This window comes from Raphanus sativus, chromosome 9 (genome assembly GCF_000801105.2).
Source record: "Raphanus sativus cultivar WK10039 chromosome 9, ASM80110v3, whole genome shotgun sequence".
Classification (NCBI taxonomy): domain Eukaryota; kingdom Viridiplantae; phylum Streptophyta; class Magnoliopsida; order Brassicales; family Brassicaceae; genus Raphanus; species Raphanus sativus.
Window position 1 is genome coordinate 19,923,622 of NC_079519.1, and position 16,540 is coordinate 19,940,161.

Here is a 16,540-nt window from a genome sequence, read left to right on the forward strand (position 1 = left end):
AAATGTTCCTTATACAACTGCCTGTCAGGCATTAAATAACTTTCGTCAACTTTATTTAAAGACTGTGAGGTAAATAGTAAACCAACAATTTTAGATCCAACCTCTTGTCTAACGACTAAACCTAACCATCTGATCGCTAATTACGTCTTGGTTTAATGATAAAGTTAGCTAATTATGAACCTAACAAAATATAGAAAACCCTAATAAGCCTCCGTCCCCACTTTGATTAAATCGTTCATGGATTAAAATGTTATTTAAATTTAAATTCTTTTAGATTTTGGTTAAGACAATGTGACGAAACCGCAATAGTGACGTTTGCAGAGGTTTGAGATAACCAACCATGCCTTTAAACTTCTGATGGAACAAAGGGTCAGGCTCCTAAATAACGGCGGTTATCCTGCCGTTGACATTTAACTCCGTCACGTTAGTGGCGTGCCTGACTGATCGCAAATAAACCCAGCCGTTAGAAAACGTCGTCAACACTTCGTCCTCCTCTTCCTCAGATCACCTTGACTCGTTCGCTCGCGGACTCAATCGGTGCTCGCATCGCGTGATTCGTGCCGATGAAGTGCCGATCCGTAGCGTGCTTATGGTCTCGAGCGCCACCGTCTCATCGAGTCACCGCCACAGCCGCTCTGACCAATCCACCGACTCTGTACACCGGCGGATCCGATGGATCTATCATCTGGTGGAGCATCTCTTCCTCCCACTCCAATTCGGTAACTCGTCTCCCTCATCAAACATTTTTCGAGCAGATCTCTTAGCACATTGTATAGAATCACAATCAATAAATCATAATTAAGTTTAATAAGAATAACTCTCTTATTAATCTCTTGAGGAAAATAACTCAAAACCTCAAGCTCACTCAATCTCACACAATTCATAATCTCACACACAATCTCTCAACCCATAAGTGATGCAACAAGCTTGCAACTCCTTATATAGAAATTTATATTTCCTAATCCTAATAGGCAATACATCTAGATAATTCCTAAACATATTCCTAATTTCCATAACTCGGTAGGATTAGGTGTTTAACTTATATCTCAAATTTCTTTTTCTTTCAAGCTTAATCCAACATTCTCCCCCTTAAGCTTGAATCCCATTTTCGACAAATCATCAATATGAAAAGACCTCTCGTCTCTTTAAACTTCAATCTCTCAAGTGCTTTCATTAACACCATGAACTCAACCTCACAAGAATTAAACGCCACAGTTTCTTGTCTTTGCAAATTAGTACACGCTCTTCTCCTTCCCTTCTTCTCACCATTTTCTTCATCATCCAAACACACACTCCTTACTGCATCTCTGAATTTTTCATCAATCCTTGGAATCTTTGAAACCGTTTCATCACTAATTATCTCCCAAAGATATATTTTAAGCTCTTCGGAATCCCCATCCAAATAAGACACTAGATGCATCTCGTTAATACTACTATATGACTTCATGACGCCATCACAAAACTTCTTGTCAGGTGGCCACCGGAAGTTAACTCTCTTAACTCTCTTACCAACCATCTCCTCACCATGCTTACTCTTACTAGACTCCACTTTCTTAATAACTGTTTGTTTCCTCTTGGGATGGCTTTTGAGAGTTTGCTCAGATTCTTTGGTCGGTGGCGTCATTGCACTAGAATTCTTCTTGCGGTGTTTACTGTCTCTTTTCCTTTTAGACTCTTCTTTGCTTGCTTCATCAGATTCTCCAAGCTCAAATTTTTCGTTTGGTTTCTTACTGACAAACTCATAGTTATGTTTTTCCTCGGATATCTTTCTCTTAGGCTTCTTACGAGAATCACCAAGCTCAGACCCCATAGAATCCAACACAGATGGAAGCCCTTCGAACAAGCCATTCATACCATCATCCACGCCTTTTAGTTTCCCATTCTTTACCTTGAACTTCTGTGCGAGCTTCCTCTCAAGTTCAACATCCTCGTTTTTCTTATGTATAAAAGACCTTTTATCATCCTTGTTTCCACTGCCACTAACTGGTTTCACAAGTTCAGTTTCTTTATCACACATATGGTGAAAAGCTTCGGACTTGATAGCATCAACAGTCTTCTGAACTGATGATGATACTCGTTTCTCAGTTTGCAACTTCTGACGCTGAAGCCTAGATTCATCCTTCTTCTGGATCTTCTGCAAGAGAGACTCCTTTTGTCTTTTATGACATGAGCTCCCCATTGTAGCTGATAGATGAACTCGAGTGATTTGTCTTTTCACAGAAGAGTTATTGGCATCTTCGCTATTACTCATAATGATGTCTCCATTTTGTAATCCTAATTCATCATCTTGAGCAATAACTCTCTGTTTTAAAACAGAGACCTTTTCCCAGCTAAACTTTATCTTGGAGAGCTGCATTTTAGCTTCTCTTTCATATGGAGGCACAAGCCTTTTCCTCTCTAGTTTTTCCCTATTAGCAATATACTGTATACGCTCAAGTCTCTTCACAGTTATAGACATCTCTAGCTCTTCTTCTATCTCCTTGAGTGCTCTCTGAAGTGAATGTATCTCATCTTCTTGACTCTTGACAATCTCGTTGGCTTGGCTCAAGAGCTGTGACTTGATTTCAAATCCAAAAACCACCACGGAAACCTTCTTGCTTTCTGTTGAAAACTCAAACTTCCTTTGATCTAGTTCTCGTTCTCCAAGATGATAGCTACAAGTCATAGCACCAAGCTCCTTGTCTCTTTTCCTAAGCTTCTGCTTTAAATACTCAATATCTATGGCCTGTGAAGCTAACTCCACGTTTGCCTGCTTCAGCTTCTTCACGTCAGTCTCTGGATTCTCAGTTTGTATCCTCTCCTTATTTTTCGTTGTCTTCATCTCCAGCTCTTTACACAACTTCTCTGTTCTCAATCTCTGTCTCTCTTTCTCTACTTGCTTAAACCCTAAGTTTTTAAAGCTCAGTTCTATTTCTTCAACAGCACTCAACACTTTAGCTCCATCCACATTTTCAGTCTCTCTTAGCCACTCTCTACATACGCTAAATATCTCAGGAGCCTCGGTCTCGGTTTGATCATCCTCCTCCACGATGTTCCTGTTTAGCCACTCGTATAATACCCTAACAAAACTTCTGTGTGTGTCAATATAGCCTCTCAAACATTCTCTGATTCTTCTGATCTGTTCTTCAACCTTTCGTGCAGTTTTCTTTGATCCTTTCTCAACCGTGTGAACACAAGACTTACTTCTCATGATTGCCTGAAACGGAAGCTCTTTTTCTCTTATTTTATGAATCCAAATCGAAACTGACTCAATGGCTCGAACTGAAACATTAATCTTGGATAACTGAAGCTTAATCTCAATTTTTTTCTCGTAAATCTCGCTTGATTCTGCTCCGTTGTTATCAAGGCACTTTAGATAACTGTACCCTTTCTCGCACACTGCCGTAAGCCTTTCGTTGGCTGTAACTTCTGTCTGAAGTTTCTTTTTCCACATGTAAAACTTCTTTAATGTCATTGAAAGCGAAAAATAGAGGTTACCTTGGGGTAAGCCACACCTTAATAGCAAAGCACGAGTCAAATTCTTGAAACTATGGAGTACTCTTGAAGCAAGTTCTTTGACTTGGTATCCTAATGATTGGTGATGAATGACTTTACTCAATTGAAGCAACTCACAGACTTCACTATTACTTGCAGCTTTCTTGCTTATACTTTTGATCTTTTCAACTAAGTTCATAAAACCAGTATGAACCGAACCTGAACAGCAAGAAGTAGAAGACTCATATGCTTCATCACAAAGCCTATCATCTGATTTTATCACTTCAGTAGCAATCTCTGGTCGTGTTTCCTTCTCTTGGCTGCAAGTTTCATCAACATTATCAACCTCACCTTCAGCTTGGATATTACGAGTGTTTGCGTCAACTTTACTCTTATCATCTTCGCTCATCATCGTCATCTCTTCATCTGTGTCATGGAGAGCTGTATTTTCCAGATCACAATCATCAACACCCTTTCTCTTTCTTGTATCTCTTTTAACACCATCATCATCATTGTTGTCGAGTGCTTTCTCATGACTTCGACTTCCTTCATTAGCTTGGGAGCTTTCAGTCTTCATTATCTCATCACCACCACATACTCTCTTATGCTTCCTTTTCTGCTTCGATTTCTTTCCACCATCATCATCAGCTTCGGTATCATGCCTTTCAACACTTTCGATCTTCTTCTTTATGGACTTGCGATCTGCGAGCGTTCCATGAGATTGAACTGCAATATTGCTCGTCATCGTCATCTCTCCGACCATGTAAGACTCCAGCGAATCTAACTTGAACGCCATAACCATTATAATTCCCCGTAACGTATGCTCAAATTGGGATTGAATTTTATTAAAGGTCCAGTATTGAACCTGTTGCTCTGATACCAACACAATCCCATGTCCAACTATATTTATCCAATTAGTACGATATTGTCCACTTTGGGCCTTAATGGCAAGCCCGCATGGATTTACTTTTGCTTTCCATCCCAAAAGGCCTCGTACTAATTAGAGTTGGACTCCTCTTTATATATTAGACTTTTCTTTGTCTAATATCCAATGTGGGACTTAGATTGCATCTCACATTCTCCCCCTCAAACTAAGGACCACACTCTTCTTATCTTGTGTGTATTTTTCTCCCCCTCAAACTAAGGACCACACTCTTCTTATCTTGTGTGTATTTTCTTCCTTTGAGAATGCATCTCCCACAACATCATAGGTTCCATGATCTTCTGACTTGATCTCTGCCACATAACCTCCCATTCTTAACTCATATGATATACCATTCATCACTCGAAGGTATTTAGGTCTCCTTGCAGATTTCTCGTCAGCCGCTCTGATACCACATATAGAATCACAATCAATAAATCATAATTAAGTTTAATAAGAATAACTCTCTTATTAATCTCTTGAGGAAAATAACTCAAAACCTCAAGCTCACTCAATCTCACACAATTCATAATCTCACACACAATCTCTCAACCCATAAGTGATGCAACAAGCTTGCAACTCCTTATATAGAAATTTATATTTCCTAATCCTAATAGGCAATACATCTAGATAATTCCTAAACATATTCCTAATTTCCATAACTCGGTAGGATTAGGTGTTTAACTTATATCTCAAATTTCTTTTTCTTTCAAGCTTAATCCAACACATTGTTATGCATCCTTGTTGAGCTGAAGAGAGTATACTTCTTTCTGGAATCAGATGATAGTTTATAATCTGATTGTTTGCTTTTATCATCTCATGAAGACATTTTTGTTATCCATCAGGAGGTTAAGCCGATTGCTATGCTGTGTGGCCATTCTGCACCTATAGCAGATCTCGCTGTTTGTGATCCTACAACGGTTTCAGGGAACGGAGTCACGGAAGATTGTTCAGATTGTGTCGACGCGGATCCGTTTGTCAACTGTAGTGCATTGATCAGTGCTTGTACTGATGGTGTGCTCTGCGTATGGAGCAGAAGTAGTGGACACTGTAGACGACGAAGAAAGCTACCTCCTTGGTTGGGAAGCCCGTCGATTTTGTGCACTTTGCCATCAGAACCTAGATATGTTTGTGTTGGGTGTTCTTATCTCGAGAGCCATTCTTTGGATACTGTTGATGGGGCTGAGTCTTTGTCAGATACTGATGCTCAGAACAGAAAACCGTCGAGATGCACTGTGGTTGTTGTGGATACTTATACTCTTACGATTGTTCATACTGTTTTCCATGGGAATTTATCTATTGGGCATTTGAAGTTCATGGGTGTGGTTCAGTTGGAGATGCAGGAGTCGTTGCTCATGGCGGATTCATATGGTAGGCTGCAAGTGGTTCCAGTGTCAGACAATGTTGAGAAGGGTGAAGATGTATCTGAATCGAGCAAAAGCTCCATGACGAACTGGTTGAATGACGGGGAAATAGCTGTTTCAGTGATAACCAGAGGGAATCTTGTTGCTCTTTTTTCAATGAATAGAGGTGTCTTTTGGTTGTTGAATCGCGGGGAGGCTATAGGAGAGATATCTTTTGTTGGCAATTCGGATTTTAATTTCAAAGAAGCAATGTTGCTATACTCTAGTACATCAGCAACCGAAGGCGATAAGGATGATGTCGTTTCTGAAAGTTTTGTGCTGTTGGATGATAGGGGTTCTGCTGTGTTGTTTGATATGTCGTATATAGATGGAGAATTTACATATAAGAAACATGGTGGGATTGTTACTGCATCTGACAAGCGTGCAGAGAAATCATCGTTTTGTTTTGTGCAGTTGAGGCAGTCTCTTCTTCGGGTGGAGTCTAGCTGTTGTGGTACTGAACAACCTTTTCAGTGGAGGCCTCATATAACTGTTTGGTCACTAAGCCTAGGAAATGAATTTGAGAAAGAGCTTCAGCTGCAGTGCAGAATGCTTGGAGAAGGATCGTATTTTGATGATTGGATTTCGAGTTCTTGTATAGATCTTAATGGCACTACCGAAAATGATGTAAGAAGCTCTGTTAGTGACAGTGGACAATGTGTGTCATCGTCCATGGTTATTTCTGAGAATATGTATGTCCCGTATGCTGTTGTCCATGGTTTCTTTAGCGGTGAAATAGAAATTGCCAAGTTTGATTTTCTTCAAGGACTTGATTCACCTGCTTCAAGCCCCAGATCAGACACTGATCCACTGGTATCTAAACAGCATCTCTTGGGACATACAGGACCTGTTCTGTGCTTAGCAGCACATCGAATGCTTGGGGCTTCAAAAGAAGGTAGTCCTGCTCACGTTTTGATATCCGGAAGTATGGACTGCACCATCCGCATATGGGATCTCGAAAGCGGCAATGTAGTCATGATCATGCACCACCATGTTGCTCCAGTGCGCCAAATCATTCTTGCACCCGCTCGAACAGAACACCCATGGAGCGATTGCTTTCTATCTGTTGGGGATGATTCATGTGTTGCTCTTTCTTCTCTTGAGACGTTGCGAGTTGAAAGGATGTTTCCGGGGCACCCAAACTATCCTGACAAAGTCGTTTGGGATGGTATAAGAGGCTACATTGCATGTTTGTTCCGCTCCCTTTCTAGGAAATCAGATCCTATTGATGTTTTATACATTTGGGATGTAAAGACAGGTGCTCGAGAACGTGTCCTCCGTGGGGCAGCTTCACATTCTATGTTTGATCATTTTTGTGCAGGCATTAGTGAGAAATCTAATTCCGGATCTGTCTTAAATGGAAATACATCAGTTTCCTCGTTACTCTTCCCAGCAGACGAAGAGAAAAAACCATTTTATTTAAAGAACTACGAGAGAATAGCCTCTTTGTCAGCATCTAAGCCAAGTGCTTCACAGGAAACGACTAGAGAAGAGAGTTCTAGTGCTTCGTCTTTCTCCCAAAGAATCAGATACCCACCACCCATCAAATGCGCTTGCCCGTTCCCTGGAATATCCACGCTTATTTTCAATCTCTCGTCTTTAGCAGTTTATTGCGAAGCAGATGAGAGCTCAGATGTACATAAGATGCTAGGAGAGAGTAGTGGTAAGCCGACTGCTCAACAGAAGACTTCAAACAACCAGTCTCCTGTCCGGGAGACTGTAGATAACCCTGCAGAAATTTCTCCCATGGACAAGGAAATTGGGGAATATCTAATTCGATTTAGTTTATCCTTTCTACATTTGTGGGGTATAGATACTGAGCTCGATCAAACGCTAACAGCACATCTAAAGCTAAAAAGACCAGAGAGTTTCATTGTATCCTCTGGTTTGCAGGGGGACAAAGGGTCATTGACATTAGCATTCCCGGGTTTGAATGCAACACTTGAGGTATTCTTAGTGACTTCTATTGATGTCACAACCGCTCATATTTCAGCAATATCCTACTTTTTCTAAGATTTCATAGAATATTCCAGCTCTGGAAGTCATCCTCGGAGTTTTCTGCGTTGAGGTCAGTCATGATGGTGTCTCTTGCTCAGTGCATGATCAGCCTGTCACACTCCACTGCCACAGCTAGCAGGTACTGCAACCAGTTCTCTTCTTGCGCAGATTTTCCCCTTCATGTTTCACTCTCGCATGTCAGAACTATATTCGTTTTGTATATTACAGCACCTTGGCAGCATTCTACACACGGAATCTGGCAGAGAAATATCCCGATGTGAAGCCACCATTACTCCAGGTGAGTTTCTTCGACCATTTTCACCATATCGTATGCGGTTGGAGATGACATTGTGCTTTATTTAAATAGCTGCGAAACAGGTAAAATTTTCTCTGTTTTCCCCTTGTTTTTATTGTAGCTTTTAGTGACCTTCTGGCAAGAAAGAAGCGAACAAGTCCGGATGGCTGCGCGGTCTATATTCCACCACACTGCTTCTTTTGCAATACCTCTTCCACTATGCAGTGATTTCGCATCAGAACATGCAAAATTGGTGAGATGCCTATCTGAAATCAATCTGCATGAACCTGAAGCTCTTAGCTCAGAAGAAGAACGCCCCACAAACGGTTTGGAATCTGAGCATATCCATGAAGCCCAACGGCTTTCTCAGGCTGATGAGTCAGAACTACTCTCCTGGCTCGAATCTTTTGAAATGCAAGACTGGATTTCTTGCGTTGGGGGAACAAGTCAGGACGCGATGGCGGCTCATATCATTGTCGCGGCTGCCTTATCAATATGGTATCCAAGCCTTGTAAAACCTGGTCTAGCCATGCTGGTCGTCCACAAGTTGTTGAACCTGGTTATGGCCATGAGTGAGAAATACAGCGCTACTGCTGCAGAGCTTCTCTCAGAAGGAATGGAAACTACATGGAAGCTGTTGATTGGACCTGACATTCCTCGGATAGTTTCAGACATATTTTTCCAGATAGAGTGTGTCAGTTCCTCTGCCAGAGCACATCAAGCTGTACTCTCATCATCTATAAAGGAGACTCTGGTCGAGGTTCTTCTCCCTAGTTTAGCCATGGCAGATGTCATTGGGTTTCTAAGCATGATAGAGAGCCAAATATGGTCTACAGCATCTGACTCACCTGTTCATGTAGTATCTCTCAGAACTCTCATCAGAATAATCCGTGCTTCTCCCAGAAATCTGGTGCTGCATCTTGAAAAGGTTTGTAGCATATACTTTTACATTCAAATGTGTGTCTGTAGGGAGATTTGAATAACAGCTGAGAAAAGCTTGCAGGTAGTTAATTTTGTTCTTCAAACGATGGACCCAAGCAACACTGTTATGCGTAAAACTTGCCTGCAAACCTCAATGGCTACGCTGAGAGAAGTTGTTCGTGTATTTCCAATGGTAATCCTAAACGATTCATCAACAAGGTTAGCAATTGGTGATGCTATCACGGAGATCAACGGTGCCAGCATCCGCATATATGATATGCAAAGGTACAAAACTGTAAAAGGATTTTGTATCTCGTCGTCCCACACCATCTTTATCTCGTTTTCTTAGTTGTTATGTGTGATTCCCATTGCAGTATGACGAAAATAAGGGTTTTAGATGCGAGTGGACCTCCGGGTCTTCCAAATATGCTTAGAGGAGCTTCAGAATCCGCGGTAACGACAGCTATCTCAGCTCTCAGCTTTTCACCTGATGGAGAGGTATAAATTATTAAAAGAAATTGAAACTTTTTAGACTGATGTAGAATGTTGAGATCACTAAGGATAAAACTCTGTGAATGGTAGGGATTGGTTGCGTTTTCGGAAAACGGTTTGATGATCAGATGGTGGTCACTAGGATCGGTATGGTGGGAGAAACTAAGCCGCAGCCTTACACCTGTTCAATGCACAAAACTGATATTCATGCATCCATGGGATGGGTTCTCGTCTAACTCTTCTCGGACAAGTGTGATCTCCAGCATCACAAGCCATGATGAAGAGGTTCCTCTTCAGGTAACATTCACTGTTCATATCACCGTCAAAACTCTCGACAATCACTGATATTTATTTCTTCTTGGGTATGATTCGAACAGGAAACCTCAAAGAACATAAGCCACGTAGAGCGGCTGAAGCAGCTAGTTCAACATCTTGATCTCTCTTATCGACTCGTATGGGCCAATGAACGCAAAGTAGTTCTAACAAGACACAATGTTGAGTTGGGCACTTGCCTTTTGTAAATGCCAATGTAAGAATTCGGACAAGTCTTTATATCCATGTTTCTCATTTTTGCAGCTTTCCAAAGAATTGCTAAGCATATTGATTCCATGTTATAGGTTTTTAGGAGGCTATCGTGAGAACGTATTTTGTGTGTGAGAACGAGAATGATTTTTTTTTTCTTTTTGTACATGAAAACAAATATTGAAACGAACCCGGAAAAGTTAGTGAATGTTACAACGAATAACTAAATTAATTTTAAAAATGGTAAACCATTTCTGTTAGATTGTTCGTTTCTGTGTGTTTCGCACGTGGTGGAACCTGAGTAATAGCCAAGGTGTTGAAAAAAATATTACATTTTTTCATGTGTTGAGAAAGTTCAGTCAATGTAAACATCACTTTTGGAGGCAGTCAGTCAATGTTAATCTACGACGTTTGAAGGCAGAGGATAAATCTCTCCACAACAATACACATCTCTCGCCAGCTCAAATCTTCAGACTTATTGACAGGGATGTGAGGAACACAATCACTTCAAGGCGCCACAAGCGCTCCTTCACCAAACTTATGGCGCTTTGGATAAGATGACTCGGATCCTTCCCTTTTTCTTTGGACAACACTCGGATCCTTCCCATAGATACAAAACTACTTCCCTTTTTGAAAATACAAAACTATTTCCTTTCTTGTTTTTTTTTACGGCGTTTTTCATCTAATTTTTGCCAAGAAAGTTGTATGTAAAAGAATTTTCTTCGTAGAAGACAAACATCTCGTTTTAGTTAATGCTATTTTTACAATTAACAAAAAGGTATCATTTCTGTAATTTATACAAAAAAAACTATCTATTTATGGAAAAGTATTCATACAAATTTCATTTTCTAATCAATTAAGCAGCAACGTAGCATTTTGGTTTTGATATGGCATTTTTGGTTTGATATGTACAAGCAAAATGTTTTTTTGGATATGTATGGCATTTTTTTATATGTATAAGCAAAATGTTGAACGATATGAATGACTTTGAAGTTACCTAATACTTTTTTGAAAACTCTTGAAGTTTGTTTCTTTTGAGATATCGAATATTTCCTAGTTTGATGACATTTTAAGATGTGCTAAATTATTTTATTTTATAATCAACGCATATGCTAAATGTGATTAAAATATATGTCAAATTTGGCGTGTTTGGTCTTACTAGTGAATCATGCATTTTCCTGCATGTTCTCCTTTTAAAAGAAGTTTAATTTTCTACTGAAAATTATCTCTGTACGCAGTCAATTGAATATTTTCGTAACGTTGGTCAGATGATCAGAATAACAAAAATGAAAAGAAAAAGGATAGTAATTTATATTAATTTTCCACAAAATTATAATTATAAATTCTTACCCAAGAAATTTCCATGATAAGTTTGCTTATAAATTATTATCCCAAAAATATACGTTTTCTCATAAGCAAAATGGAAAAATATTTTAAAAAGAGAAATTTGATCCTACAACAAAGAAAACTATATTTCACCAACTAACCATATCATCTCCTTTCTCCTCTTTTCTCGTTCATATTTCTCTCTGCCCTCTTATTACAAATCTAATATATTTTTCAATATAGTCATTTGTCAAATTAACATTCTTAAAAAACCCTTAAAATGAAGAAACCTCAACTGATTATTAATTCCAATGTACATACGCATATATGGTGTTAATCATGTTACTCTTTTTGCTTTCTTGGTGTCAATGTGTCATGCAATGTGCGTGCACACTTTCTTTTATTTTTGAATTGTTAAAAAATAGGGCTCGTAGTTTAAAATCCCCTTTATATTATTTTAGGAGCATTATTAAAAATTAACCTTGAGTTCATGTGTTTTTATTAAAAATTGTCATTACTTACGTAGCAACTCTAGAATCATTCTCACATCATACAATTAAAAACCCTTTTTCATTAGACTAACTACATACGCTACCATTATTCATTAAATGTGGTTTAAAATAATATTTGAATATGTAATAGAACTCGTCTATATATGACTGTTGTAGTTAAGACGGTCAAACTTAACCGGTTTGAGTACGAAAAGAAACAATGTACCGTGCAGCAGATGAACATATTATTTAGTTATGAATACGAAGATGAATTGTCGAACATATCATATATTACTTTTTATATAATAGATTTATGAAGTGAACAATAAGCAATTCGATACTTTTTTCAAAATATTGTGACAGATATTCGTCGAACAGATCATTTGATTTTGTTACAGACTAAGTGCAACATTTTTAGATCAGATTTGAAGAACAATTAATCTCGAACATGTAATATATTGCTTTAAAAATATTTATAACAAAGCCATAAAGTGAACAATATTAAACTAAGAACTTTATAAATGCTATTTGTTTTTTGTTAATATTTAAATACTTCGAGATTATGATCAAATTAAATCATCTTTTACAATGTGACACGAAAACTAATGAAAGAGTTATGTACTTACAACAAAATATTATATTTGAATAATTTAAATTTTGTATATTTTGACCAATCACAAAACTATGCAATATTTGAAACTACATATATATTCAAAATTATTAGTTTCAGTTAGAATAGCAATTAAAGTCAACAGTGATATAGGAAAATACATTAAATTTCCGTAAATAATGCATAGTCTTTGATTATGTCTTTCTTTCCACACAAAATATATATTCAATTCATTGATTGATTTTACAAACATATCAATTAGATCTAAAATATTGGAGACAAGTTTGGAATCAATTCATAATCTTCACTAATTTATTTTTTAAAATCATCAAGTAATTTTTCTCGATTATAGTCGCTGAGAATCATGTTTCTTATACAATTTGAGATCCACATTTTGCGTAATTTGAGAACTGCATAATTTGAGAGCTGCATTTTTTATGACAACATGTGTTAAGACAAATTTTAAAGTAAATTTTACCGCAAGTTCGGGAATATTAGTTAGTAAATATTTACTATAATTTTCGCGATTGGTTTTCATCATTAAAACCTTAAACATACAACATTACATATATAAATACGCAGTGTTTCAACATACCTCCTCACCGCATCACTCTTTTCGAATCATTAATAAAACCAAAAATATACTAGGAAAATACCAATGGCGAACGAACTTCATTAATTTTATGTAAGTTTTTGCTTACTCTTATAGATTTACTTCCACGAATTATATTTCAACCACACAAAACAAATAACACAAGTTTTAAAAAGCTTCGAAACTTACTATATTTACATATCCACAATTTCGTTGAATCTCTTAACATGAATAATATGTAATATTTGTGTCTATGATTTTTACCTTTATAATATTTATATATTCAAAATTATAATTTCTTTAAGTTTTTTTATACTGCGCAGGTTATCACCTAGTTATGATGTATAATACAAAAAGATGTATAACACAAATAAAATTATTGAAAGCTTAAAAACGTTGTTAGACTTTATAGAGACTTTTCTAGCTAACAAGGAATGTTGTTTAAAAAACATTGATAACTCCTGATTATGTGTTGAGCTTTAAATATTACTTTTTAATTCATTTTTATCAACTCAATGAATTTGACGCTATAGCACATAGTTTCTTAATAAATATATATCGTTTAATTGGTAAAATTGACTAAGTTATTTTCTCATTATTACTTTTCATTTTTTTTTAAATAGACTTGTATTATTAAATCTTCTAGGCAAATAATCCTAAATAATAGAACCAGAAAACATATATAAAAAATGGATATATCAGTAGAGATTCAAAGTAAATTAATACATCTATTTTACTTATGCATGACAAAGATTTTTTTATATAAAAACTACGTTTTTTGGAATAATTGAATCTCAAAAAAGATAATTTTACATTAATCTGAAAACACCACATTTCAGACTAAACTGATAACGATTACCATTCTCTTTTTATTGTTTTAGTAGAAGCTATCTACAAAGGACAAATTTTTATATTAGTCTATTGATAATAACACAGTCAAATAGATTACCATTCTAAACAGGTGATTAATTATAATTTCATGATGTCTTTTGGAATAACTATAGTTTGCAGCAAAAGCTCCATCATCATCAAACGAAAAACCGGTAAAAGCTGTTGTCAGTATTCACTTGTAGATCTGTCACTATTTTCTAAAATGTTCAACTGAACATAACTTTTTGTTATTCTAAATCTGTTGGAAAAAAAGTCCCAAAAACAATGTTTTTTCCCATATTTAAAATAAATCAAAAATCAAATAAACATAAACAAAAAAGAAACTGATGTTAAATTGTAGAAGTCTCGAAACACCGCCTTGAAACTATTAGGAAAAAATCCCTTTTTTCATTTGACCCGGCTATATGTTTTCTTATTGTTGATACTTTTCATAATATAGTTCAAGATTCTCATGTGTATGCCAAGTATAACTGGAAGAACAAGAAATATGATAGGTCTAATTATTATTTTAGATTTTCATAACTAAATATTCCAAAATGAATATTATATCAAATTGTGCATTATTACCCAGGTAACCATGAAAACTTACCCAAGTTTACATAAACGGTAAATCTACCCCTACTAACAAGTTTACATAAAATCCTTTGAGAGCAATAATCCATAATTAATGTTTATATAAAAAGCTGTTATTAGTTTATGTATTTTGATTGTTTTAGAAATCTATATTGTATTTATAAATCCAAGTATATATACATATTTTTAAATCTAATATAAATTTTAATTAATATTAAAATCTGAAGGTTTACTCTCAGAATTGAGTCTTTGTAACAAAGAAATCCATAAGAATCCATTCAAATTTATCATGAAATCAAATCTCTATAATATTATTTGAGAAAATAGTTTTCTTACTGTCGTTCTCACGTTTATTCTTCAGAAAGTTAATTAAAGAAACATTCTTAATGAATTAAAATATTATATCTAATTGATATTGGCAATTGAATTTTTAATTTTAGTTTCCTTTTGTATATATTTCCAAATAGCATATTTAATAAAAATAAATATTCACATAATAAGAAATAAAATTATATTTATGAAAAGGAAAGAAAACATGTTTTATATATAAGGTGATTTCCTAGAAAGGAAAGTTCACAAAAAATAGTTTTGATGTTAAAAAAATCATCTTTCTAAAAAACAATATTAAACAACATAATATATATTAAACTTAATAAAAAAATTTTATATAAGTCTATTTTCTCAAATTAATTCACAAAATAATTTAAATATCATATACTAAAATATCATTGATGAACTACAGATATTTTATAATTGCTACTATTAAGATATTAAATATCATTTTCACAATTTCTTTTTGTTAAATTCTTTAATACTTAATATTTTTGATTTTTATATTGATTTTTATTTTTTATATATATTTATACAGCATATACCTATGATTAGAATACATAAACCAATATGCATTTTTATGGTTATGATTATTTTTAATATTTTTAATTTATATTTATACATGTAAATTATAAAGTTACATAGAATTCACACACACAAATATTAAATAATACAAAAGAATTTATGATGGTATATATATATATATATATAATAAAGATGAAAAACTAACCTAATAAACTAATATAATAAATTAAACTAATCAAATTTAGTTTAACTAGAAAAGTAATTATGCACTAATGTGAAGAGATATGTATGTATAACCCACAAAATGAAATACTCTAAATTTTCATGATGAAAATTAAAAATCTAAATGAAAAAAAAAAATCAATCAAAAATTTTAGTCTATTTCAACGCAAAAAAAAACTATGGTTAAATTTGGAGAAGTAAATACAGTTCAATATATCAAATAATAACCAAATCGACTAAATATTATATATCCAAATTAGATGTCTAATTAAAATAATATAATATTATTTAAAATAAAACTTACATATAAATTACAAAATGATCAAATTAAAACTATAATATTTATACTTTTATAATATATTTATTTTTAAATATTTATATATGTGCATGAACACGGAAAAATCACTTAGTATATTAGTAAATTCGTGTGATTGAATAACATCTGATTTAAACTAGAATTAATAAATCATGAAACCAATAACATGATTTCAATACAGATTTTATAATCATATAACCAATAACACTATATTAGTTTGTATTTTCAAATCTAGTAAAATACACCGTCCAGAGACCCCCACCAAGGTTCATAATAAAATTATATAATCATAGGCCACTGCAACACACAAAATAATTACAGAGGTAGTTGATCGAACTTTTGGACCTGATCTAGAAAGAGTGAAATCCACCTCCAACAGGTTATTTTAGCTATTCTACTATAGATTTTGATTTATTGAAAGGTGAATTAAACTAAAATATTTCTGTATATTAATTGAAAAATCATTTAAGTGAATTTTGGTTTATATATCATTCGTATGTGAATTTTAAAATTAATTATTTTAATTTGATTGGTTGTTGGTATTTGAATTTTCATTTATTTAATTATTTTTTTAAGAATTTTTTAATCATAAAAGGAAACTAATCTTAGAATTGCATAATTTAATCTATATTACCAA

At 34.9% G+C, this 16,540-nt stretch overlaps 1 protein-coding gene across 1 annotated transcript; it reads left to right on the plus strand.

Moving 5' to 3' along the window:
* The first annotated feature begins 312 nt into the window (after positions 1–312).
* On the plus strand, positions 313–10,217 carry LOC108827540 (uncharacterized). The gene is made up of 9 exons (XM_056995347.1): positions 313–719; positions 5,242–7,746; positions 7,833–7,936; positions 8,026–8,095; positions 8,214–9,020; positions 9,096–9,298; positions 9,388–9,511; positions 9,596–9,802; positions 9,883–10,217. The coding sequence occupies exons 1-9, from the start codon at positions 564–566 to the stop codon at positions 10,024–10,026; spliced, it is 4,320 nt and encodes a 1,439-aa protein (XP_056851327.1). The 5' UTR covers positions 313–563; the 3' UTR covers positions 10,027–10,217.
* Positions 10,218–16,540: the final 6,323 nt, after the last annotated feature.